This window comes from Boleophthalmus pectinirostris, unplaced genomic scaffold (genome assembly GCF_026225935.1).
Source record: "Boleophthalmus pectinirostris isolate CB_2022bp ecotype Guang Dong unplaced genomic scaffold, ASM2622593v1 HiC_scaffold_8, whole genome shotgun sequence".
NCBI lineage: Eukaryota > Metazoa > Chordata > Actinopteri > Gobiiformes > Gobiidae > Boleophthalmus > Boleophthalmus pectinirostris.
In genome coordinates, this window is record NW_026571515.1 from 38,904,589 (window position 1) to 38,932,575 (window position 27,987).

The 27,987-nt window shown below is 40.1% G+C and overlaps 1 protein-coding gene across 4 annotated transcripts; it reads right to left on the reverse strand.

The window, feature by feature from the left end:
* hipk1a (homeodomain interacting protein kinase 1a) lies at positions 1-27,850 on the reverse strand. 4 transcript variants are annotated; one of them, XM_055166425.1, is made up of 16 exons: positions 27,543-27,850; positions 21,965-22,692; positions 19,606-19,979; positions 16,847-16,970; positions 15,171-15,290; positions 13,908-13,994; positions 13,315-13,496; positions 11,616-11,763; positions 9,991-10,195; positions 8,134-8,252; positions 7,319-7,467; positions 6,772-6,891; positions 6,493-6,633; positions 4,476-4,747; positions 2,985-3,121; positions 1-1,943 (listed from the first exon to the last, which is right to left on the reverse strand). In XM_055166425.1, the coding sequence occupies exons 2-16, from the start codon at positions 22,688-22,690 to the stop codon at positions 1,545-1,547; spliced, it is 3,303 nt and encodes a 1,100-aa protein (XP_055022400.1). In that variant the 5' UTR covers positions 22,691-22,692; positions 27,543-27,850; the 3' UTR covers positions 1-1,544. The 4 variants fall into 4 exon arrangements, with proteins under 4 accessions (XP_055022400.1, XP_020777903.2, XP_055022398.1 ...); XM_020922244.2 differs by having other exon boundaries at positions 2,985-3,100; positions 7,319-7,470; XM_055166423.1 differs by having other exon boundaries at positions 7,319-7,470.
* Between the last annotated feature and the right edge of the window lie 137 nt (positions 27,851-27,987).

Here is a 27,987-nt window from a genome sequence, read left to right on the forward strand (position 1 = left end):
ACTCGCTGGATATGTCACCCGGTCATGCTCGTTTAAGCGCACGTCATGGAAGAAATGAACTGTAAATATGTGCATTCATCAGTACGTCTATTGGTCATTTATTATGTGACTTTAGACATACATTTTCAGTTTTGAAAAGTTTTGTGAACATCTTAAAAATATAATGTATAGTCTCCAACCTTTTTCCTCTAGTGAGAAACAAAAATGTCACTCTACTACTCATTTTAGCAGCCGCAAGAAATTGAGAAAATTATAAGAAAAATGGCAAGCCTACAGTAAGACGCCTATAAAACATAAACCATTGTCCATTTATTAGGGCACAAAGTTGGGCTACAAAATGCTACATGTAGAATGGCAATAGGCATGTAATAAACTTTTTTTTTAAATTATTATTATTCAGATCAAAATATAATTCCAAAATCTCTTGGCGAGCTACTTGGAAGAGGGTGGAGACCTACTGGTAGCTTCTGAGTTACAGGTTGGAGACCCCTGTTATAGTGTAATTTTGCCACATAAACAAACTCATGATGTTTAAGGTTTTAAATAGAATAACTGATTCACTTTTACAGTTTGAGATCCCCTGCAGGCAGATCTATAATATTTTGTAACTCAATATTTTTCTCAAGAAACAGGCCTCGTGTAGCCAGGCTGTCGCCACCTAGTGTCTCTGCTCAATTTCATTTCTCTCCAGAGACTAGGTCAGGAATCAGAATACACTAGACGGTTCGTAAAAACCCTGGAAGTACGAGTTCAGGCACCAGCCAATCAGCGAAGAGCCATATATTCAGTGCAATTCAGTAACAGTTCCCAAGATCGAGGATTTAAAGCCGGAACAAAGAGAATGTTTGGTGAATTTTATTAAAGGGGAAGACGTTATTGCTCTTTTTCCTACGGGATTAGGCGCATTACATATGTCACGACCAAATAGCAGCGATTGGTTAAATAAAAAAGTCCTCGCCTACTGTTGAGCGAACGAATCCTAGGTTTAACGGTTTCCAAGAAGTGAAACTGGCTGATGGATCAGGTTAGCACTATGTAACTTTTCTAATGCTAAATGTTCCAGAGGACAGCATTAAAGGCATCTGTCACGGAGCCAAGGACGTGAGTTACAGGTCAGATCAATGGAGAGGCTGGCCTGCTCACTGTAAGACTGCATGTTATGAAAGTATTTTTTGAGCAGTAACCTCCCCTGTAGTAGAATAAATACAGACAGATTTAGTTTAGTGCCATACTGTGGAACATTCCAAGCAAAACAACTACTTCTCCATGTGAAGTAGATGACTGACCCCTAACAGAAAAATTACATCGTGCAAGTTTAAGTTTATATCTAATTTAGTATCGTTTTTGTCATTTTAAATTATGTTGTTATGTTTACCAGATGATATGAGAATGCACAGGTAGTCTCTATATACAGCTGCAGGTGACACATCCAGTGGTTTGGAGCTCAGACAAAGAACGTTGGATAAATTCAAGTCAAACCCGCTCTTATGAACTTGTGCTCCTGTCTAGTCTCTCCCCTTTTGGTCTCACTCACAGCCCGGTCCTCACAGGTAGGGGTACGGGTTGAGTTTTCTCTGGTAGGGGGCACTGGAGCGGTGGAAAGGCTGCCCGGCGAGGTGGTGTGGGTGGTGGGCATGTGCTTGTTGGTGCTGGGCCTGGTGGTGGTTGTGGGCGTGGTGGTACTGGGGGTTCTTCTGGAGCAGGGCCAGGGAGGGGTAGGTGCCGCTCTGCCTGCCCTGCATCTGGTCCACGGCCTGGGACACGGAGGCCAGCGCCGCGGAGGCGGGGTAGGCGTACAGGTTGGGGGCGGAGCTGAAGAGGGCGGTGTTTTCGTGGAGGCGGTACGAGGCGTGAGGGGAGACGGGAGGAGGGTACGTGGGCTGGCGTTTGAGCGAAGCACTTGCTGTTTGGTCATGAGTGGAGGACAAGACTGACTGCTGCACCTGCGAGGAGAGAAAGAGCACATAAATATTACACTCACACTATTTTTCTGTCTTAAACTATTTTGAAATGTGCAACAAAAAGTGCACACCACAGACACGAGGAGAGTCTTATGAGATTTTAACGCTCTCAGGCTCAAATTAATTTTTAGTATCAGGAAAAATCTGATATTTGGGGAAAATTATAATATTGGGTAGTAATATACAATCCTGACTTTTTTATCCTTTGTAAAAAAAAAAGTACTTTGCACTTCTGGCAGGCCGTTTGCATGTAGTCATTCTTGCACAGTCTGCATCACCCACGTTTATCAGCACGGATGGGAGAAAAGGCTCCTGAGTTAAAAAAGCTCATAAAATATGGATGTGGAGTAAGTAGGTAATTGGCATTTAGCTGTTGCAAATCTGCAACGCCTGCCTGGAGAGGGATAAATCTCTGATCACAAAGACTGAAGCAGGATATAGCTGCGGACCACAGACGTGAGAGCACCTCATGTCAACTGTTTCTGGTTTTGAGTAAAACCACTCGCTCACTTGAGACTTTTAAGTGTTCAAAAGACCAGAGCACTGCACTTCTAGTGTAGATACAAATCAAAACTGCATTATTATTATTTGTGAAATGTGGGGCAGTACTTAAGATACATGATTTGTAAAGCATAAACGTTTGGCGATAAAGTCCACAGAAAGTAGAGTCACTATTGCTAATGTAAACAGACACATGTAAGAAACTACTCTCTATGGAGCTATGGATGAGATGCTGCAGTTTAACTTTATAATTTTACGAGAGGTGAGTAATAAAGTCTTCTCATTATTTTTGCTATTTCCTGAGTTTGTCTCGCGATTCTGTGTCTGTCCCTCTGTTCTCTGGGCATCTTCTTAAAGTGGAAGTTACAGATATTTTGAAGAAAAGATTCATGGATGAGGCCCAGCTGCTATTAACTTTAAGACTTTTACATATGTCAAATCATTTCAGAGGGAGATGACAGATGTTTTTTTTTCCATTCTTGCACTATTACATAAATCAGACAAGAACACACAGCTCTGTACCTGACTGAGGTTGAGGGGTTGGGATCTACTGGTGGCGTTGCGCTGATGTCTCTCAGAGGAGTCTCCGCTCTGACTGGGCTGAGAGGATTTCTTAGACTTTCCACTTGGGGCTGGTTCTGTAGTTTGAATACAACACACTGTAAACATACACACACATTAGAGCTGCAGCGCCAAAACCAACAGCGGTTCAATATCTAGTCTGTGTACACAATGCTCATACATATGCAGAGGAAACTGATAGCTATTCATATTTATCTAACTGTTAGATAAATATGAATAGCTATCAGTTTCTTGTCTGTTATGTTAGAGGGGGTAGGCATTTCTAAGTTTTTTTTTTTTTTTTATCTTCTGCCTTACTCCTTATGGGTGTCATCTCTATTGATGTGACTATGACTACGTCTGTTAAAGGTCCTACATTACGCAAAATTGACTCATGTGAGCTTTTAGTCATGTTAGAACATTGTCAGAATGTTAGAACACATACATTTGAGTGATTATTTATTATTAGTCCTTCCACATCTCCAGAACTCAAAATGCTCTGTTGCACGTTATGATGTCATGAACAGTGTTGGGGAGTAACAGATTACATGTATCAGAGTTACGTAATCAGAGTACAAATTATGAATAACTGTATCCAGTTACAGTTACTGTTTAAGTGAGTGGTAATTGGATTACAGTTACTTTGTTGAAATAAATGGATTACACAGCAGTAGTTTCCTGTTTTCACATTTTGGGCTATATCCCTTTTTTTTTTTTTTTTGGTAATTCCACTCATTGCCGGGCACTAAATCGGGTCTTAAACCAGGTCTAAACCAGGACTAAATCAAGACTAAACCAAGACTAAACCAGGACTAAACCAGGACTAAACCAAGACTAAACCAAGACTAAACCAGGACTAAACCAGGTCAAAAGTATGTCTCAAACAGGATTTAACAGGACTAAATCATGCTGCATGGACCGTGTTTCCTCCTCTTCTATCACTAATATTTTTAATTTGGTTAAGTAAGTCTGGGCTTTTTTATTGTTTTTTATCAGACAAAACATCTTATGTGAAGATGTCCGAGTCTTTGCTTCTCTACAGCAAACCAAGTAATCCAAAGTATTCAGATTACGTTACTCACCTTAAGTAACTTAATTAATTATGTTACAAACTACATTTTGGGGTATGTAATCTGTAATCTGTAGGGGAATACATTTTAAAAGTCACCTTCCCAACACTGGTCATGAAGCAGTAGTTTTCAGAGCTGCCTTTAGGAGAGATAGATAATAGATAGAGAGATGATAGAAAATTCCACGGTTTTAAAAACATAGTGGAGCACTCCCTGAATTACCACCTGACATCACAATTTGGATCAGAGTGTTTTCAGAAGAACATGGCCTAAATATGCAGGATTTGTGTGTTTAAAGATGAGTTAATGAAACAAAATCCAACTCCAGGTATGTTTTTGAGGAGGTTCTGAGAAATAAACAAATAAATAAATGTCTGAGTACCCTGGTTGGCCGGAGCTCTGTCCTGAGCTCTGTCCTGTGCTCTGTCCTGTGCTCTGTCCTGTGCTCTGTCCTGTGCTCTGTCCTGTGGCCTGTGCACTGCTGCCCCCTCTGGCGCCCCCTGGCTCCTCACACTGGGCATGATCACAGCGGTGGATTTGGCTGTCTGGGTGGAGCTCTTCGGGCTCAGGGGGCTGCTCAGGGAGGAGTCTGAGTCGTGGGAGTCGTGGACGGTCACACAGCTGATCACATTGGTCCTTTGGCTAGTGCCAGAACTGAAAAACAAAACAAGATTCTATTTAAAAAATTGCAATGGTTACATATTGTTGTTTAAAAGTATAAAAAATGTTAGTTTGAGACTCTTGACAGCAGCAGAGAATGCTTTAGTTTGTCACAGAGTGTACAACAATAGAGAATAGAGTGTATGTGAAGTCCTGTACAACAAAAAAAAGCACTTGTAGGGTCGTATATTGGCTCCTGTCTTTGCATGAGCGCAAGCATGGGGTGTGGAGCTCTGAACAAGAGGTGTGCCGTGGCTGAATATCAGGTGGAGTGGGACAGGCAAGAGCGGGTGCGACCAGAGGGAGAGAGGAGATCAGGTCTGAGGTGGGAGGTGCTGTGTAATGGGAGGCAAAACCCTGCATTCAGTTATCCTTCCGAGTTGGTTTTCTGAGGAAAAGCATGTCGGAAAAGCGTGTTGCAGGGCACGCCCCTTTTCCTCGGACGGTGCGAATCGGACCTTGGTGGCAAAATGTAGACGGAGCAAGTATTCCGAGTCAGAAGCCAAGATGGCTCCACCCACTGTGACGTCTAAATATTAAGTGTTTTCATTGTGTTTGGACACTTTGGTGGCTTAAAATGTTTCAGTCACTTGTATCACTGCAATACCTTACCACGTCCGTATCACTGCCCGTGGGGCTGGTAGTCGGTGTTGTGGTGAGGCTCTCCGAGTCTGACACGCAAAACATAATAATATGCTTCAAGCTCGAACAGATCTGAGGTCCAAGTGGGAGTCGGAAGATAATCGAACACAGGGAAAGAACTGAGCTACACAGAGAAAACTATGTTTGACGTAAGCAGGCATGCACGGGCCTACAGGGGGGCACGTACGTGAGAAGGGCCACAGAACACTCCTGGCACCTCTGCTAGTGCATAGTTACATCATGGGGCTCTGGAGCTGCCCCCCCTGTTTTTCCTCACACACCTCTTTCCCTCTTTGCTGCTTGGTAATGATGTGTCAGGATTTCTGTTTTTTAATACCCTGTGCTGTCTCCTTCCTTCTTTCTGTGTCTCACTGTGACTGGAGCTTAGAGCTCCAGAGCTCCTCTTCTTTGGTTCCCGCCCACTATTCATCTGCAGTCTATCTCCAATCAACCTTCACCTCTCCAGTACAAAGGATAAGTTCAAGCATCCACATGTCAGATGATCATCAAAGAACCCCCCATGGTATTTACAGTTTGGCTCCAGTTTTTGTATCTAGTATCTTTGCCCATTTCTTATGTTTTCTCCAGACCTGGTTTTTGGACATACCACTTTGGAAATCACTCCAGCTCCTGACCCAGCTCCCAGCAGCCTGCCTTTTTCTTGATGTAATCAGTAAATTCTGTTAATTTTTGACTTTCACTGTCTGCATTATTTGATCTGCCAGTCATTACAACAGGATGCAAAGACTGCAGACATTAACCACACTGGCAGTGCTTTTAAAGGCTACAGTCGTCACAGATCAGTTCAGATGTCATCACCATATACAGTATGTACGGTACATATATGTATGCCTCCAGTGGCCAAGTACAGCCCGACCTTGACACGCCCCCTCCTTAACACTTACGCACGCACAAAGACTGGTGGCAAGATAGGGCCCATAAAGTGATAAATAGTTCGGATGCTCAGGATGCATAAGGTAAGTGAAGAATAACCTTGGACCACTATAAACTTTAAATGAACTACTCCTGTTTTTCACGTTTTCTAAGACAGTAAAAACCAGTTAGAGCATCTTTAATAAAACATTTAAGGCTCAGACCAGGTGGGCGGTTGCTTCTTGTCCTCTTCGTCCTCTGAGTCGCTGTGGATGGTGATGATGCTGACGGCTGGACTGGGCGTGTCCGAGATCACGATGGGTTGAGACTGGTCCCCCGCTGCAGTACTGTGCACCACCACGGCTCTGACGCGAGAAATAACAGGATTCAGTCAGACAGAGAATATGTTTATAGTCCTGATTACATTAAGTATGATTCAGCTTCATTGTTTGTTTGTTTCATCTGAGTAGTCGTTTGATTATTGTACTGTAGACACGGTGTACCTGGTTCTGTTCTCGTGCCGGCCCTTCCCTCTCTTCTGCTGGGACCTGGAGTGGGCGGGGCCTGTGTTATGGCGGCTGGACTCCTGAGCAGCTCCGTCACACTGGCTGCCATGACGACCCCTGGAATCAAACAACAGGCTTATTTTACTCTTTTTATTGAGATATGGTTATTATTTGTTGGTTCATTATCTGCTGATGACACAGATGTCTTTAGAGATACATTAACTAAAACAATGTAGAAAACCTAGACAACCCATCAGTCTGCAGGGTCACGTCTGGTAATTACATTTACCACTCTATAATGTTCGAATCATTTTGAATCTCCAAAATCTAGCATTAAGATTATTAGGCCAACTGAAAATTTTGAAAAAAAATGTAATATTTAGTATTACAAGATAAAATAGGCCACCCTTTGTCACAGTTCCATTTGATTTTGAGAATCTTGGATGACAAACCTAATCCATATTTCTACTTTTTGAAATGATTTGCTGAACTCTCTTGGATGACTTTCTGATATTTCAGTCATTTCAGTCAGATCATCACATACCTCCACCCTGCACTGTGCTGGGGGTCTGACAGAGGAGCACCCATGGGTGAGTCCGGGACCACAGCTTGCCCAGGATTATGGAGCGTCATCCCAGGCATCTGCTGCCACGTGGAGGGGATCAGGATCTGCTGAGTGCCTGTGGGCCAGCCCTGCTGTGGGCACAGAAACACAGAGTCAGTGTTCATGGACTTCACTGGCTGTTGATATAAAAGCATCTTTAGAGAGATCAAGTGAGTCTCACATGGTGACAGTGCACTGCTACAGGCACATGGCAGAACTGTCACTGCCCTGGAACCTTACCTGATTTGGCATCGCTTTTTTTGTGCCAAAGTGCCACAAGTGCTCAATCAATCACATTTCCTCTTGGAATAAAAACAATTTTACTGGAAAATACTCAAATGCTCAAAGTCTGTGAAAATTGTGTATTTAAACTGTTAATAAATGTTTGAAAACAGAGCTGAGCTGAGTTAACCTTACATTTGTAATGTGCTTTACAGGCTGGGAGAAGCATCTCAAAGTGCTAGACTGCAAGTTTTCATTCACACCATACTTTGTGTTGGTAAGCTACTACTGCAGCCCTGGGGCAGACTGACAGAAGCGAGGCTGCCAATCTGAGCCATCGGTCCCTCCAACCACCACCAATTATTCATGCACACACATTCATATTATGCAACGCAGGTGAAGTGTCTTGCCTGAGAAGAGCACTTGTCTAGTGTACAGGACTCAGCTGATGGAAAAAATGGGAGAACATATTTGAAAATAACAACAGAAAATCTTTGAATATAAAGCAGAGATATAAAATGGACTAAACATACCTGTGCTAACATGCCGGGCTGAATGTGGAGCGGCTGAGACGACTGGTTTTGAGGAACTAGAGGAACAGAGTTGTCCATTCTCACAGGATATCCAGAGGGTTTACTGGACGTTTGAAGGCCTGTATCAGAAGAGAAGATGCAAGTACTTCATATTTATGTATTTCTTTTTTCCACAGGGTAAACCAAACAACATGCTTTAATTTCAGACACATTCATTACAAAGCGCTGTTCATTCTGCTGTTCACAATAATTAAAGGCATAAACTAGTATTCCCTTATTTTTGTTGGAGATCAACGGAATTCTTTTTTATGATTTTGCCATGCATTGCACACATCATGTATATTTAATTCATATTTTTATTTAATTAATTTGACAGGGTCAGTGCACAGTAATGAACATCTGTGATTATAAAGAAAATATGACAGATTAGAGCAAACGTGCTAATCTTTTGGCAATGAAGAAAAAATGATATGACATGACAGGATACAGTCCTTCAACTAGGGACCTTCTGGTTGTGGGGTAGGACAGAAGTACTGTTCACTGAATGACAACAAATATTCTTTTTACTTGTTTCTATTATTTTTGTGTAGTCGAATTTGAAAACATAATATTATTAATAGCAGAACACAACACTCACATTCCATCTCCTCCTGTTGCAATGTCTTATTATATCTTATTTTATTGAGTATTGTAGTCAAGACTGCACTAATCGAGACCGAGACCACAGGGTCCCGAGACCAAGACAAGACCAAGTCCAAGATAAAAAACCGAGACTCTTAAAGGTCTAGATTGAGACAAGATCAAGACCACAGTCCATCAAGACCAAATCGAGACCATCTTTGTAATTTCCATTCATTCATTTTCTTCCGCTTATTCGGGGCCAGGTTATGGGGGCAGCCGTCTAAGCAGGGTCTCTTAGACTTCGTTCACCCCAGACACTTCCTCCTGCTCCTCTAGGGGGGTCCCCAAGGTGTTCCCAGGCCAGCCCAGAGACATAATCCTTCCAGCATGTTCTGGGTCTTCCCCGGGTCCTCCTTCTGGTGGGACACGCCCAGAACACCTCCCGAGGGAGACGCTCAGGAGGCATCCAGAACAGGTGTCTGAGCCACCTCAACTGCTCCTCTCAACCTGGAGGAGCAGAGACTCTACTCCAAGCTCCTCCCGTGTGACTGAGCTCCTCACTCTATCTCTAAGGGAGCGTCCAGTCACCCTGCAGAGGAAACTCATTTCAGCTGCTTGTAGCCGCGATCTCGTCCTTTCGGTCACTACCCAGAGCTCATGACCATAGGTGATTGGAGGAACGAAGACTGACGGTAAATCGAGAGCTTTGCCTTTCGACTCAGCTCCCTCTTCAACACAACGGTCCAATACAGTGATCTTTGTCATTTTTGTCATTTATATGTATTTTAGTTATTTTGGCACATATATATCAGCGGCACTTTACAGAAAACTGCATCAAAGTGAAGAAAGTGTGTAGGATTTTTAAACCTGTTTTCCTAACTGAAGTTTCATTATCTTACTGGTTTTGCAATGATATTGAACAGCCTCTGGACATCTACCAAACGTACCTCGTGACTAATACAGATGGATTGGATGAGCACTTTTATTAGGCTGTGCTGTAGGCCTGCTCTGTGCAAGACCCGTCTTGTGTACTACAACACTAATTTTATCCATTTATTTATTTATTAACTTGAAAGAGACAGCACATATGAATAAACATCTGTTACTACAAACATGCCAGATTAAAGCACAGGAGATCATTTTCATCTGTTGTCAATGTAGAAAAAATTACAACCAAAAACAGATGAAGAGCACTAAGCACCAGATACAATGACAGAGAAAAAGCAGAGTGTGTACCTTGAATGGTGGGGGGGCAGACGATGAGTGTCTGCTGGAAGGGCTCCGTCTGGGGGCAGAGCTGGCTGGAGCGTGTCTGTAGAGGGACGCTCTGCTGGGTCAGTCCTGGGATGTTGATGGTGGCCTGTTGGTAAAGTCCAGGCTGGTAGTTCAGTAACGGCACATTACTGCTCAGAGACAGGGACTGGCCTCCTGTCGCAGCCATCTGGAGCAAGAAAACAGAAAAAAATCACATGAAAAACAAGCTTTAAGGTGTAACTTTTTGGCTGGAGGTCTGTCCCCTGCTTGTTTAAATGAATATGTCAATGCTTTGCCTGAAATGTTCCACAGTGTGACATTAAACAGCTCTGCATTACATTCATTCAGTTACAGCTGCTTTTATAGCTCAAAAATACTTAGAAATATGCAAACTTCTGACCCACTAATGTTGAATTTTATCTTTATTTGTTAGGGATTGGGTTCATAACATTTTCCTTTTATGTGTTTAAGTCCTTTTACTTGACAACAATCACGTCTTTGAGGTTCAATAATGGCCAACATTCTGAAATGATAATTACCTGGTCCCTGACCAGGTTTTGTATTCACCCTGTGTGTTTATGTGTGTGTCTGTCCGCCTGTGATAATTCCGCCATTTATGGACAGATTGTCACCAAATTTGGTACATGGGTCAACCCTGCGTACCTGATGCCGCAAAAAAATTTTTGGTGACTATCCGAGGTCATTTGAGGTCACACGGGTCATTTGAAAGGTCACACCATTATAAAGGATCGGGCAATTTCGGCAATTTCTGAAACATCTGGGGGCTAAAATATTCACCCAATCATCACACAAGTTGGCGCACAAATAACCGGGGTTCACTGGATGTTACAGGTTGAAACCGATCAAGGTCACTTGAAGGTCAAGGTAACCAAGGTCAAATATGCGTTTTTGCTCATAACTCTGTGAAGGATGGAGCTAGAGCAATGGGAGTGTCTCAAAATCTCAGAAATTTGTACAGTAAAATATGAATAGTTTTCCAGATAATCACTAATTAGAACAAAAATAATTTCCATTTCTTGTTTTTCTGGTGATACACAACACACTGATCTACAGTCACACAACTAACACACACACAACTCATGACAAATGACATTTTGGTTCCACACTAGTAAACACACACATTCTCATGTGTGACCAACATCACACAAATGTTCATGGGCCTGTACAGATACACACATTACATTGTGGATATAATGATCATGTGATATGGACTGGGCTCCTCATAAACTGTTTCTGTGGTGATGAACTGACCCACCAATGCCTCATGGGGACCAGGTTGCTGTCTCTGATTGCATTTGTTTTGCAATAGTATTTCACATTGTACATCTGTTTTCATTTTTATAAAGAAGAACTGGATCATTTTTGCACATCTCTGTTCATATGTCTTAGTAGCACAGCTGTTTGGCAACATGACGTGAACAAAAGAAACAACTATTTGAGCTCTCAAGAAGGAGTTATTCCATGTACCATAAAGATCCCACAACCAAACACTCCACTTGATTTATTTTTGGTGAAAGAGCGACATTATTCCATGTCTTTATCCTGTTATGGGAGCTACAGATGTGTGAGACTCCGTGTGCTCTGACCTGGTTGTGCTGGTTGAGCTGGCTGCTGAAGGTCACCGTGAGGTTGGTGGCTGCACTCGGAGTGTTGTTACTGAACATGTTCTTCCCATTTTCAAAGGCGCTGCAGCGGCGTTTACAGATGTCCATGTTCTGAAAGCACGACTTCACACTGAAAAGGAAAAGAGAGTTCAACTTTATCTGTTTAATTCATCCATTTATTCAGACATAGTATCCAATTTAGAGAAGCTACAAAAATCATTTACATTACAACAAAGTATGAACACTGAGATAGTCATTTTGTAATATTCATCGTAACATCATCAACAAAATCTGTTCAAATCATTACTTTATCCTTGTTTTCATTCACACTATTTATCATACCTACATATTGTGAAAAGCTTATTCATGTGCTGATTTACATATAGGTCTATTATTTATGGAATAAATTACATCAAAGTCGAACATATTGTGAGTAAAATAGGATTTGATAAATTTTGACATTAAAACTAAAAAGCAATCATTAGTTACACCTGACAAGCTCTATAACAGACCTGGGTATTGTCCAGCTCCGAGGCCACATGGCCCTTTGGTTGACTCTGATCAGCCCGTTTAAGACAATTTGGAATTGCAAAATAAACATATATCATTTTACCACAAGCATGGACTGACACAAATGACATTTTAGGTAAGGCAACCTCACTTTTTCATTGCTTAGTCCTATGCATTGTCATTGACAGTTTGTCTGTTGTGTAATGTTGTCTTATTCTGTCTCTATCTGTCTGACCTGCCAGGGACTACAGATGAAAAGTCACCTTTGGACTCTGGCGTATTTACAAGTATATGTTCATGAATATGCATTGTCCCTTTTAAATAAATAAAAACAAACCAACAAACAAAAAATTGTCATAACATAAACTCTTTATCAGTCTGACCAGCTTGTCAAAATAATGTTATTTCTTTTTTCTTTTTTTTCTTTTTTTTAAATAAAGAAATACAATTAATATTATGAAGAACTGAGTTCTGGCTCAGCCCTCCACAATATTTTTAATGTTTTTCATGTGACTCCATGGAAAAAATAATTGCCCACCCCTTCTCTATAGTGTTATTCCCCCTAATGTTGTCTTGCCCCTAAATCTAGTTCTAGTTCCCTTCTAGTCTTACAGATCTGGTGCTATATCTGAGAGTTTATCCACTGACCCACAGGTTCTGCTCCCACAGATGAGTACTGTTGTTGTAAAGCACTTTGAGTGTTTTGAAGCTATATAAAACAAATGTCCAAAAAATGACCAAAAATGTGACCATTTACGTCTGCAGAGGCTGAATCAAATCAAAATCTCAATTTGAGTTGAAGCAAATATCAAACCTCAAAGGCTTATTTAAATGATACACTGTCCTCTGCAAGGAACACAGTGTTTTCAAAAATCAGGAAGTACTTTCTGTAGTTTAGAAATCTACAAACAAGTTCTGAAATGCAGGATTAGGATTCTAGTATTTAGTTATCAGTTCATATTTCAGTTTTCTCTGAAATGTTAACAAGTTGTTTACATGATGCACTCACAGTCTCCTATTTTATTTCAAATCTAATCACAGTTGCCTGCCAGAAAAAACACAATTTGATTTTCTTTTCAAAATGGTGTAGCCCAAGATATAAACGGGCACATTACAAAAGACATGAGTATAAGAAATGTGAAACAGTGGAAATGATGAGTGCGTCTCTTACTGTGAGCTGTGGGGGAAGTGCAGCAGGTGGGTCATGGTCACAAAGGGGTGGTTGAGGGTTTTCATGGGGGTGATGCGTTTGTCTGCGTCCAGAGTCAGCATCTTCTTCAGGAGGTCGATGAATTCTCTGCGGTCGGCTTTTTCCGCCAAGATGTCTGTGCCCTCCAGGTTAGTCATGTTTACCTGAAGAGACGCACGACAATACACAGGCAAGTGTCAGGAAATAAGGCTCAAGTTAGGGCTGCATGATCGTGATTAGACTGCAATATATGAAAAGTACCATTAGGTAAGTAGTATAAAACAATTGTGCCAAAGAAAAATGTTCTAAATAGTTAATTTCAAACTCAAAAGGAATATAATCTTTATACTCGATACTGATTTCGATACCACAATGATCACTTTAAAAACACTTCTTTAGGACAATCAACTGTAATCAACTGAAAGCATTGATACTGAGTTACTGAGCTTCAATATTGTCTTTACTACTGATTTGTATCTGATTTTAGATTGTTTTGACAACACTATGCCAAAGCAGTGGTAGTAGAATAATGAAATTGCATTATTAATAAATACGTGCACTTTGTAATTCCTCACCTGCATCATGTCGTCCAGACAGTTAAAGATGTATTTCCGCGCTTCCTTCGACTTAATCCCCATCTCTGCCTCGTGCTCTGATGGTGTCTTCACAAAAACACATTCACATTAGTAGATTCAGCACAGTTTACAGTATAACTAATGTTGGGAAGTAACTAAATACATGTACCGAAAATACATACTCAGAATTTTACATTTGAGTACTGTATTTTTCGAACTATAGATTATAAGGTGCAATATCAATAATGTTGAATTCACTCGTTTATCTTCATACATAAAGCACACTGGATTATAAGGCACATTAAGTGAAACAAACGGATGACACTTGAGACTGATCCTTAGCCCAGGCGTCCACAATCCATTGGCAGATTGTGGTGTAATTCGCCCGGTGTTGCCTCCCTGTCTTGGTGAATGTGGATTATGAATAGGAATGTGGGTGGATAATTTAAGTTTGTTTATATTTCCTACGAGGACAACTCAAATATACATTGAGTAATAATGTGTTTAATGCAGCTTTACGCACATTTGTTTAGGTTTTACAGAAATGAAACTTAAAACCACATGGTTCATTTGCATAAACTATAAGTGCTGAAAAAAACAGCTCGCTCCTTGTGCCCTGATGCGGTCAGCTTCTGTCGAACGAACTCAGCAAGGCTCCTGACTATAGTAGTTTATGGTAAAAGTATGGTATGATAATGCTTCGACAATCCATCAAGTGGTGAGGCTTTGTAGTTTACCAAAGTTGTACTAAAACATTTTGACAGATTTTTGAGCACCATGTACCACATAAAATTGGTTCAAGGTCACTAAGCACAACCAGAATTAATACATAAGGTGCACCCAGTTGTAAGGCCCACTGTCTATTTTTGAGAAAATTAAATTATTTTAAGTGTGCCTTAATAGTCCAAAAAATACAATAACTGTATTCCAGTACAGTTACTTCATTTGGTGGTGTTCAGAGTAAAGTTACATTCCCACAATCAAAGGAATACATTGTGGTATTTAATCAGACAAGTTGGGCTTCAAAACACAGTATTAGTGAGAATGAAAACTGCTCTCATAGTGTTTGCATGTGTGATTTTATCTTCTCTAATAAGTGATAAATAAATGCACAATAGTCATCATAAAGATATTTTTAATTCACTATTCTAACTCTGATTGGACCAAGTAAATAAAAATAAAGTATGAAATACATTTAATGCAGGTTTTCTGTAACAAAATACATGTCCTATTCTTCCAGCACTGATGAGATCAGAGTGTTACCTTGAGTCTCCACAGGGGGTAGCTGGAGTCGGGGCCTCTGTTGAAGAAGCGGCTGGTTTTGGTGCCTGCGCTCAGGAGGTACTCTGCTGGAAGGCCCTGTGTCTGAGAGATGTACCGGATCTGACAGAGAAACAGAATAATCACTTTACAGCCACTGTTCAGGCTGAGGAATTAGTCAAACTGAATTAAGATCGAGACTCATTCATTTCTAATAATCAATGAACGACAGTGGTTTGGAGCAGAGTTCACACTTAAGAGGAATTACACATTTGACTATTTTTGTGTTAAATGGCATTGATTAAAAGTCTGTATTGCATATGTTCTGGATATGAACATTAAAAGCCGTTTTTATTTGTTAAAATCAAATCAAATATCAAAATGAGGAAAACAATATACCAGTATGTTTGTGATATCAGGCAGCCTTAGTCACTGTGGATAGTCCATTTGAAGTGCCCTTTTAGTTGGGATGGGGTTCAGTTTCTGTATTCATTTCATTCATTCAGTAGTTGCTTTTTTTTTTTAATTAGCTGCTTTATTAAATGACAATAAATTAACTTTGATTGATGTTGGTCTTGATGGTCATGTTGTTGATGAATTGTATTTTAGGGGATAATACTGATGGATTTGGTAGAGGATACTGATGACAATGAAACTATGAGTATTTTTTAGAAGATAAGGACGAATTTGAAATCTAAATTAGAATGAATGAATTTTGATTGCTTTAAATGTGGCCATACCGGCTTGTCAAAGCCTGATCCCGTCTGATCTCAGAAGAAAAGCAAGGCTGGGTCTGAGTACTACTTGGATGGGAGACCACTGGAAAAATCAGGTCCCACAGGGGGGCACCAGTCACAAAAAAACTGCCAATGTGTCCTTAGGCAAGACACATCACCCACATTGCCTAGTATAAATGTTGTGTGCGAGTGATGGTGGTAGTCAGAGGGGCACTGTTTGGCAGCCCCAGGACAGCTGTGGCTACATTAGGAGTTCACCATCACCAGGTATGAAGTGAGGGAATAATGTTCTGTAAAGCGTCTTTGTGACAAATGTCTGTGAAAAGTGATATATAAATAAACTTACTTACTTAAATGTTAATGATGAATTGGAAAGGGTATTTATTTTAAAGAGGCACTGTAACTGATTAACTGTTGTTGTTAGAGTTGGTCTAATGTAAACAGTTTCTTTAACATATGTTGTACATGCTGAAGAACTGCAGATAGAAAGAAGCTTGGTGCTAAATCTGGCACAGAGCATCATTTCTCCCTCAGATTAATGTTTCCTGTGCACTGTCCTTGTTTTAAATACATAAATAAATACATCAATGAATAATAATAAAATAAATTTGACACATATATCATCTGACCATAATCTATTTTGAATGTAAACTGCTTATGGTATATGTTTCTTATAATTATCCTAATGTGATGGAAACAAGGGCACTATTCAAAATGTCACTCATCATCAGGGTAAAACTAAACACAAAGAAATGAAATGGTCACACAGCACTCGACTATTAAAGCTAATATGTTGGAAAATGGATGGATGTTGTCTTTAGTGTATGAGTGCATTCACACTTGCTCCCACGCACCAACTAAACCAGAACTAGAACAAGACTAAACCAAGTCTACATCCAGACCAAACCAGACTCAGCCTTAGTGACAGTGATCTCTTCTGACCTGGTCGTACTCAGAGGCTCCGGGATACAGAGGCCAGCCCAGAAACAGCTCTGCGATCACACAGCCCAGAGACCACATGTCGATGGCCTCACAGAAGGGAAGACCCAGGATGATCTCCGGAGCTCTGAGGGACAAACACACATCACAAATAACTGACAACGTTCTGTAACAACCCAGAAAGCAGATCATTGTTATTCCAAGTTTCATCTCTAGCTCTTTATAATAAAATTGTTAGGATTATTTTCAGCTGAATGTTCCATTTTTCTTAATCTAATTTGGTTTGTAAATCCTTTCAGATTTGAAAAGCTTTTCCCCAACAGCTGTCAGTGAGCTAAATAACTGTCTGCTGTTAATGTTGTGTGTCTTGGCTTCACTGTGGGTGTCTTGTGTCTGTGTACATCAGAAGGAGATGCTAATTGTATTTTCATTGTTTGATTGATTTATTGTCACTGAATGAAGGAAACACACAATCAATGTTGCCTTGTTTTTCTCTTTGTGTTAATTATCCACCGCAGATGTAAGATCAGATACATTTTGAAGCTTTTTAGTCAGCTGTACCATGATGTCATCCTTTTATTTACATTACAATTATGAAGGTCAGTTAAACAGTTTAGAATTCAAGTATTACAAGTAGTACACCAGCCAGAATACTGCTTAAAATGCTGGGCAACATGGTAAAAAAATCTATTGCTTTTTTAGTGAAAATGGTCTGTAAATTGTCTTTGTGACAAATGTCTGTGAAAAGCGACAATAGAAATAAACTTACTTTCTAAAATATTAATGATGAATTGGAAATGGTATTTATTTTAAGGAGGCACTGTTACTGATGAAATGTTGTTGTAAGAGTTGGTTTAAGGTAAATAGTCTCTTTAATGTATGTTGTACTTGCCCAAGGACTGCAGATGGAAAGAAGCTTAAAGCTGAATCTGGCACAGAGCATCTTTTCTCTCTGAGATTAATGTTTTCTGTGCACTGTCTTTGCTTTAAATAAATACATTAAAAAAAATAAATAAATAAATATGATGTATACTGTATATAATTTGACCATAATCTATTTTGAATGTAAACTGCTTACGGGATATATTTCTTATAATTATCCTAATGCAATGGAAACAAGGGCACTATTCATTATTATTACTATTATTACTATTATTACTATTACTATTATTATTACTATTACTATTACTATTGGGTCCGGTCAAGTGGTAACGGAGGGAAACGGGCAGATTTTTTACATTCAAACAGCTCTTATTCAGAAACTAGAGAATTTTAAAACTCATGTCGGTAACGGAGGGAATGAAATATGCAGCACTTTTTGGGCAACAAATACAAAGACTGATAGCTAGCCATTCTCACTTCCATATCCTTAACAAACTGGTTTGAATATTTGCTTCATATAGTTTTCTACCATATGGTACAAGATTAGGTTGAAAAACCTCTTACTTTTTGAGTCATGACATTTTTTATTAAGAAAGGTCATGGTAACGGAGGGAAAATTGTTGCAAACAAGTAGAAGGTGCATGATTTTACATAATTTGTCAACTTTTTTCTTCTGAATACTTCAATATTACTTCAAAATGAAAGGAAACTATTTCTATAAAATATGTCAGTCCTTCCAAGCAAATTTTTATCATTTTAAATCCTTTTTTTTTTTTTGAAAAAATCCTGTACCTTCATCAACAGTTCAAAGATGGAAATAACACAAGATATGATGAAATACATCCATTTATTGACATGATTTTTGGGTCTTTGAAATTTGGGAAATAATTTTTGTTCCATGTTTCATACATGGTCTGTTTAAAACCTATGGAACTTTAGAACCAAAAATGGTACAGAAAAAAGGTCAACAGTTTCATAAACTAGAGTACATATGTATCTGTTCAATACATTTTTATATCAGATGCATTAACTTGAATTTTTGGCCTTGCTGTTTACTTCTGCTTGACCGGGCCCTATTACTATTACTATTACTATTACTATTACTATTACTATTATTATACTGCTTAAAATACTGGGCAACATAGTGATAAAAATCTATTGTTTTTTTGTGTGAAAATATTCATATTGTGACACAAATTTTCAGTTAAATGCAGCTCTATGCTCTTTACAGACAAGAAGCAGATGACTTTATTTACCTCTGCAAAGCAAAGTAAAAATACTGCAGTTTAACAGGAGTACATGGATCATGATAAAAATCATGATCTGGCTCCAAAAAAATTTTAATTTTTTTTAATATAACATAAAAATGTGTGACTTTTTTATATTACAAAAAGGGACAGAAATTTTATTTGATATTTCATAATTCATAACTTAGAGGAAGTCAACAGGATGAAGCCAGCTTGAATGGAAAATAACAGACTCAACACTGCAAAACACATATTACATTATTTTAGCACAATATTCCCTTTAAATGGAGTCAATATGATTAACTAAGATTCAGGAGCTGGACCACGCCTCAACCTCCTCTCCAGCCAAACACATCTTATCTCAACTACGCCTTCAATTACCCAGAAGCCCTGTTTATACGGCCTACGGTCTGCGTCAGCTCTCTCGACCCCCTCCCTCCCACTCATGTCTTTCGCCCATCCTTCTGTCTGAAGACGTCATCTTCAAGGAGGATTCAGCTGGGTGACCATTTTGGATTGGAGATTGTACCTCCATCCTGAGCCTCCCCATCTATCCGCCATCAATAAACATCTTTATCATATTCCATTGTGTGCTCCTTGCTCGTGAAATAGTGATAATATTCCCCCACTCACCTGTAGTAGCGCGACTGCAGGTAGGTGGAGCACACAGCCTTGGACACGTGACTGGCCGATCCAAAGTCTATGACCTTCACCCTGTAGGGCTGCCTCAGAGGGTCCACCAGCATAATGTTCTCCGGCTTCAGATCAGCGTGAATCAACCCAAGGCTCTTCAGCTTCATCAGCGCTGTCGCCACCTGCTGGAGGATGGGTCTAATGCACTTGAGCATGAGAGGGCTGAACTTGCTGTGTTTGAGGAAGTCATAAAGGTTCTGCTCAAGCATCTCGAACACCAAACACGTGTGGTTCTTGTGCTGGAAACACTCGTAGGAACGCACAAAGTTAAACTCGTCTGCGTTCTCCGTGCTCAGGCGGCTCAGGATGCTCACCTGCAGACAAATAATTACAACATGTTATGATATTATTAGGTGAGATAGAACTTCATGTAGATGGTACTGGGGAAACTGTGGCAGCTCTTATTAAATCAACTGAACTTAAATCATCTGAACTTAAACAAAGTCATCTGCATATAAACACTTTACTGAAGACTGTCTCGACGCTGCTTGCTTGTATGTGTGAGTATATGGAATTGTGTGTGTTTTGCCTTTGTGCAGCTGCTGCCTCTGGGCCAGGACAATGTTGCAAAAGAGATTTTATTCTTTTCAAGTGTAGTTAAGAAAGAGTTCATGTTGAGTCATGTAGTTAATCAAAGATAAAAACGGTTTCATAGAGTCTATTCTCTATTCATGGAATCTTTTCAAAATCCATGTTTTACTTTTCATTAAATGAGAAACATCACAGATCTTATCTTGGCAATTTTAAATTCCCAGAATATCACTTGATTTTGCCCCAAGACTCTAGAAATGAACCAACTGCAAGACAATATAAAATTTAAATCCCCCACTTAATCTTTCCTGTGCATTCAGATGATTGGATGTGATTTGACTGGCACAGGACTCTACTGATACTTTGTCATATTTTTGACATCATGCTGGGGGTTTTCTGCATGTGTCTCGGAAGTGTATGGTGAAATGTTCAACATTTTCCATGGTGACACAATGCACACTTTAGCAAACACTGCAAGTCCAAAAGCTAAAAAAAAAACACAAAATGGATTTCAACAACATATTACAGGAGCCTGTGAGTAATACGAGTGTTCATGGTCCTGTTTAGGAGTTTGGGAAGAAGGTGAGCGTGACTGATGGAAAAACTGATGACTAACGCTAGCTTGGATCTGTTATTTGACGTTATTTGGGAGGATTAGAAAACACTCTCTCACTTGTTGTAGTTCCAACTAAATCAGTTTTTTCTGGTCAGATTGCATCAAAACAAAGTTCAGATTAAAGTCAAACTTGAGTAACACAGACAGAACAGTAACTAAAGTTAGTATAACAGTTCCATATTGAAAAAAAGAACTTGTACGATTTACTAGAAAATATCGTCATACTTTTAAAGTAAATTTTACTGCTGTAATATCAGGTGCACTTTACTTGTCAGTATTAAGTCAAATGTACTTACCACCATGATTAACAGTCATGAGTTTACTGAATCATTTTGACTCAAGTTAGAGTAAAGTTAGAGAAAGTTAGATGCCATATTTATGTAAATAAATTAAGTAAAATATGTAACATATTGTCATAATTAATTGCATTGTTGTGGTGAAATAATTAAGCAAATATTATATGTCAAGTATTTACTGATGTATAATAAATGGTTTACACAGCGCTTTTCCACCTTCAAGGTACTCAGAGTACTTTACAACAAGGAACCACTCACACGTTCACACACACACACACGACACACACACACACACACACACACACACACACACACACACACACACACACACACACACGCACACGTTCACACACACACACGTTCACACACACACCACACACACACACACACACACACGCACACGTTCACACACACACACACCACACACACAAACACACACACACCAGTGTGTACCAATGACATTTTCTGTTGAGAGTGGGATTCAAACTGCCAACTTTGAGATTGGTGGACAAAAAGTAGCTTTTCTTTATCTAGAAGGACTTTGGTATTAATTAATATTTTGTTGGGTTTGTGAGTAATGACTGTAAAACTCTTACATCATATTGGTGATTATACAGTAGAACTTACTCGTTAAACACAATACTGCGACTACATGAGTAAAATTTTTGTCCATTGCTATTAAATAAATTGTACTTCTTCTCAGAATGTGTTATTTCAGTGTAAAAATGACCACAGTTGATTTAATATATTTTACTGTCCATAGAAGTTTTTTTTTTCAGTGCAGAGAACGTTGAGGACATCAACTGCAAAGTATCAATAGGTTCACAAAAACAAAAACAGACAGTGGCTCACTGACCTCTATTTGACCTTGGCGCGCGTACGACGGATGATTCTTCAGGATTTTAATGGCCACTATCTCATTGGTCCCTCGCTTCCAGCATTTCGCCACCTGCCCGAACGTCCCCCTGCCCAGAAACTCCAGCACCTCGTAACTGTTGGACATGGAGCACAGGATCTCATGCTGCACGAGCTGATAGTCCCCCTCGCTGTGAGACGTGCTGCTTTTGGTGGTAGACGTAGAATGTGCAATGGACTGCGCCGTGGTGGTCCCCCCTCCTCCTGCCGTCCGGTTCGAAACCACGGGCGCCGATAGCTCCTCTAATATTTGTACACTGTCGCTGCTGTCCACCTCCTCGCTCTTTCGCTTCAGACTGTACTGTTTGTGGTAGAGCTGCGACGTCGATTCCGCATCTTTAACGCGCCGGCTCGAAGTGGAGGAAGACGAGGAGCAAGACGGAGGACCGCGCAGGCTCCCGGTGCTGTCGGCCGCCCGCACGACAGTCTGCTCCGGTTGTCTGGTCTGAGCGTTGGAGTTGTAGACGTGGTTGGCGTTGAAGGAGGAGCCGGAGGTCGAGGGTGCGATTCCCTGCGCCGGGCTTTGCTGTTGGTAGTAGTTGTTGTTGTCCAGCTGGTTGTTAGACACTGGGTCCCAAGAAGGGTTTTCCACTTTGAGCCTTTTGGAGCGGGAGTAGGCGCTGGAGGAGACAGATGGAGAGGAGAAGACCTGTACCTGGGACGCCATATCTGTGGAGAAAGTGCAGACAAAAAGCTTTTAATAAAACTGACATGTCAATAAAAGGAAATTAAAGGAACTGCATGCAACATTTTTGATTTTATATTCCATGAACATCACCTTCACATAGCTGTTACTGATTCTGGAGGTTCTGAGCTTTCACCTGAGGCAAGATCTGTCCATATGATGAGAAAAACTTGTGTTAAATCTATCTGTGTCTCAATTCAAAAGGGCTTTGTTATGTAATTAAAGGTGTAAGCTCCCTGTAAGCTGTTGATTATTCTATAAAACCTACACGCGTGATGTGAAATCCAAATAAAACTTGTCCTATTTTAAGAAGGTAGGTAATTTCCATTAGTTTAAAAAGTAGAGTGACCAGACGTCCCTGTTTACCTGGGATGGTCCAAGTTTTGAGCCCTGTGTCCCCTGTCCCAGCAGATTTACACAAAACCAGAGATTTGTCCCAGTTTTATACAAGAAATGTCCCAAGTGTCCCTATTTTTGACCAGTTTAATCTAAACCAGGACTAAACTGAGCCTAAACCAGGACTACATCTATCTAAATCTATCTGTGTCTCAATTCAAAAGGGTTTTATTATGTAAATAGAAGCAGGATGAGACAAAATTTTCACGAAACGAGACACACCACAAGATCAGGTCCAAGAGTATGAGACAAAACAAGATTTTAACATAATTTGCAATAAATAAGTACTGTAGTGCAATCCATTTCACAATTTTGGCTTCACTATTTGTATTTATTTTATGTAATACTTTGCAAATCATTGTAGTACTACTTTTTGGAACTACAGCTTCACAAATTGGACAACTCACCAGCTCTTAACTCTTTTTTTGTCCAAGTCAAAGGTAAATCCAGGGGGAAATAATCTCACGAGATAATTTTTCTCATGCGTGCACGATCTTGAGGCAATTTTGTCTCGAAATCTTGTCCCATCCCTGTAAATAATATATTTGCGAACCATGTTACAAACTCTGTAGCTTAGACCTCTACAAACATGTTTTAAAAACCCTGTAATAGTTTGCGTTTCAATTATTTCATCTGGGTTTTAAAATGTGCACCGAAACTAAATCTGGATTTGCAATTGCATTTTTTTTTTTCATTTTACTGTAATTTCTTTCTAAAATCATTCAGGCCTACAAAAATCCATTATCAGATTCCAGAGCTGGTGAAATTGGTTTGAGAGAAAGGGATATTGGCGAAGGCACTCCACGGGGAAATTTGCCCTCTCCGTTCGACCCATTCTTCAGTACCGCTGGGGCATCTTCTCGGGAGCGATGGGCTCCGCGGTGCAGCGCCCAGGGACCCATCTCCACATCTCCACATCTTGAGCCTTGGTTACGACTGTAGCTGGAGGATCTCACCTATGACGCTTTGGGTTGACGGAGGAAACTACAGCGCCTGGACGAAACCCACCCAGACCTACACAGTGGAGCACTTTCTGTATTATCACATGACTTTTTTTTTTTTAATATGTAGTTTCGTCCGAGCCAAAAGTAAATTCAAAACACCAACACGCTGCATGATGAGGAAACTACAGAAGCCGAGAGAGGTCACAACAAACGCAAACGCTGCAACAAATACAAATGCGAAAACACAACAAAAAGCCACAACACACCCAAAAAAAGCCACAATGGAAATGACCGCGGGACTCTATTTTAATGCAAACGCCGCAACAAATACAAACGCCACAACACAAACGCAAACATCACAACACATTAAAAAGCCTCAACACATTAAAAAGCCACAACAGAAGTGACCGCGGGACTCTATTTTCCGACGGACCGATCCAGCGGCAAGTGAAGAAGAAGAACTACAACGTGAAAAGTAAAGGAACGGAGAAGTTGGAAACGTAAGTAAAAGTAATTTATTGTTTTATCATTATTCGTTTCACGTTGTAGTTCTTCTTCTTCACTTGCCGCTTGATCGGTCCGTCGGAAAATAGAGTCCCACGGTCACTTCCGTTGTGGCTTTTTGATGTGTTGTCGCCTTTGTATTTGTTGCGGCGTTTGAGTTTGTTGTGACCCCTCTCGGCTTCCGTAGGAAACAACATTATAACATTGAAAGTAGCGTAATATTGACCCTTTAAAGGACAATTAAGTTTAAGATAAAGCTCAATAAATTTAGTAATTAGACAAAAATAGAATTATGTTTTGGCGATTATTACCAAATTCGTACAATTCAACAAATAAATCTGATTTACTACAATATATGTATGAGGACTGAGTATTAATTAGAGCACATTTCCATTCATTCATATTTCTATTTGTCCCCTCACCAAACGACACAGGCCAAAGTTTCATACATTATAAACTCACTCACAATATTCCTGTATATTTTCTTTATTAAATGTAATTGTGTTTCTAGTGTTTGGATCCATATCGGATGTTTTCTCAAACTGCTAAAGTCAATCTTGTCTGTAGCTGGAGGATTTCACCAGTGTTGGGGAGTAACAGATTACATGTACCAGCGTTACGTAATTGTTGAAATAAATGGATTACATGGTGGCATTTTCCTGTTTTCACATTTTGGGCTAAACCAGGACTAAAACCAGGACTAAACCAGGTCTAAACAGTATGAGACCTAACAGTAGGTGGACATACATATCATAAATTTCTCATTTCTCATATAAAAATCATTTCTCTATCAATACTATTTTTAATCTGGTTAAGTAAAAACTGGACTTTTTATTTTCTTTTAACAGACAAAACATCTTATGTTAAGATTCTGGTCTTTGCTTCTCTACAGTAAAACAAAAGTCTGTTCATGGAGACTTGGGCTCAACAGACAATTTGAAGAGAACAAACATGAATTTTCAGGATGTGGTTGGTACATTCATGTAGTTTTAAAAAGCAAAACAATATCAAGTAATTCAAAGTATTCAGATTACATTACTCACTTTAAGTAATTTAATGGATTCCGTTACAAACTACATTTTGGGGGATGTAATCTGTAATCTGTAGGGGAATACATTTTAAAAGTCACCTTCCCAACACTGGATTTCACCTATGACGCTTTTAGGTTGACGGAGGAAACTACAGCGCCTTGGACAAAACCCACCCAGACACAAAAAGAACTCCGCACAAAAGTGTAAAGATAAATCCACTGAAATCCACTTTGCACTGAAATGGACCATCTTTTTAAAACCCCCAACAGTGTATTTCAGTCTTCATCTGCCATCCTGCACAACCGACCCAGCGCTGACCAATCAGACTAGCACATGTGTCTTGCCCGAGGACACAACAACATATGCAAAACCAGTGACGCAGATCATTCACTGAACCTTCTCCGACCTTCAGGCTTGTGGGCAGGACGTTTTATTTTTACTCACCCAAGCTCAGAACCAAAACAAAATTATATATAGTCTATTTCTATTTCAACTGTGCTCCGACGAGTTTAATAGAGTCAAATGCAAATAGCTCCAAGATTGCACAATAACAACCTAGTACTAGTAGAAATAAACATGAATGTCTGTGCAGTACATGTGTAGTGCTGTGTAGTAACAGTGCAAAACACAATACAGCCTATTTACATAGACAGTGTCGGGAAGGTGACTTTTAAAATGTATTCCCCTACAGATTACAGATTACATACCCCAAAATATAGTTTGTAACATAATCCATTAAATGACTTAAAGTGAGTAATGTAATCTGAATACTTTGGATGCTTTTAAAACTACATGAATGTACCAACCACATCCTGAAAATTCATGTTTGTTCTCTTCAAATTGTCTGTTGAGCCCAAGTCTCCATGAACAGACTTTTGTTTACTGTAGAGAAGCAAAGACCAGAATCTTAACATAAGAAGTTTTGTCTGTTAAAAGAAAATAAAAAGTCCAGTTTTTACTTAACCAGATTAAAAATAGTATTGATTTTTATATGAGAAATGAGAAATTTATATGAGTATGTCCACCTACTGTTAGGTCTCATACTGTTTAGACCTGGTTTAGACCTGGTTTAGACCTGGGTTAGTCCTGGTTTTGTCCTGGTTTAGACCTGGTTTAGACCTGGTTTATTCTAGTTTAGACCTAGTTTTAATCCTAGTTTAGTCCTGGTTTAGTCCTGGTTTATTCTAGTTTAGACCTAGTTTTAATCCTAGTTTAGTCCTGGTTTAGTCCTGGTTTAGACCTGGATTAGTCCTGGTTTAGTCCTGGTTTAGTCCTGGTTTAGACCTGGTTTAGTCCTGGTTTAGACCTGGTTTAGACCTGGATTAGTCCTGGTTTAGTCCTGGTTTAGACCTGGTTTAGTCCTGGTTTAGACCTGGTGTAGTCCTGGTTTAGACCTGATTTATTCCTCATTTATTCCCGGTTTAGTCCTAGTTTAGTCCTGGTTTAGTCCTGGTTTAGCCCAAAATGTAAAAACAGGAAAATACCGCCATGTAATCCATTTATTTCAACAAAGTAACTGTAATCCAATTACCACTCACTGAAACAGTAACTGTAACTGAATACAGTTACTCATAATTTGTACTCCGATTACGTAACGCCGGCAAATGTAATCCGTTACTCCCCAACACTGGACATAATTACACATAGCATAGTAGTAATTAGAGCAAAAGGAAAACGTGCAAAAAGCTAATCCACATTGAAGCAGATGGTGCACTTTAAACGCTGTGGGTTTGTTGCTTTTATTTCATATCCCGTGTGAATGAATGACCTTAAAAGGACAAAGCACTATGACAAAACCCTGTCCAACAAATCCTCAGCTTCTTACAGCGGCAGGTACAGATGATAGACGTAAGAGGGTCGCCGTGTTCTTTGTCCTAGTCCTCGTACAGGTAAAATGCATTACCTGTTTTCATGCAAACTGTCCAAAAACCGCGTATTTTTGCAGAATCCGTCGCATACCTGCAGTGGATGTCGCCTTTTCGCTTTCAGGGCCTGCTTCTCATTCTGTGGCCGGGCTCCGTGCTTCTCCCGCGGGCTGAACAGCTGCGCTCCTCCCCGGTGAAGGCTGCACTGTTCGGCCTCTGCTAACAGCTAATACCCGCTACTGCAACAACATCATCGGCGCTGTGGCATTCTGGCGCAGCTCTGACGCACTGTCGCGTTTCAGGCCGCGAATGGCGCAAAGGAAACGTGCGCCTTTTTCTTTTCCAGAAGCGTCCTACCGCTGCATAATAGGCTCTGTCATCCAGGCATCATCCCCGCGGATCGGCCAACTTCACACACGGAGCCCAACGTGATGTGGTAATGCGCACAGCCGGACGTAACCGTGTGCGTAAAAGACGTCAGCTGCGGGAATGTCAAGTTCAGTTTGTGCAGTTTGGAAGCTATTGATTATCCTATAAAA

Bases quoted from the DNA above. Each gene is read 5' to 3' on its own strand.
- hipk1a (XM_055166423.1), bottom strand. From the start codon at position 22,690: ATGGCGTCCCAGGTACAGGTCTTCTCCTCTCCATCTGTCTCCTCCAGC. The intron at 6,892-7,318 runs GTATGTGATGAT...GTTTGATTCCAG, and splicing joins CAGCACAGTGCAGGGTGGAG to GGGTCGTCATGGCAGCCAGT. The intron at 1,944-2,984 runs GTACAGAGCTGT...CTCTCCTCGCAG, and splicing joins AACCCCTCAACCTCAGTCAG to GTGCAGCAGTCAGTCTTGTC.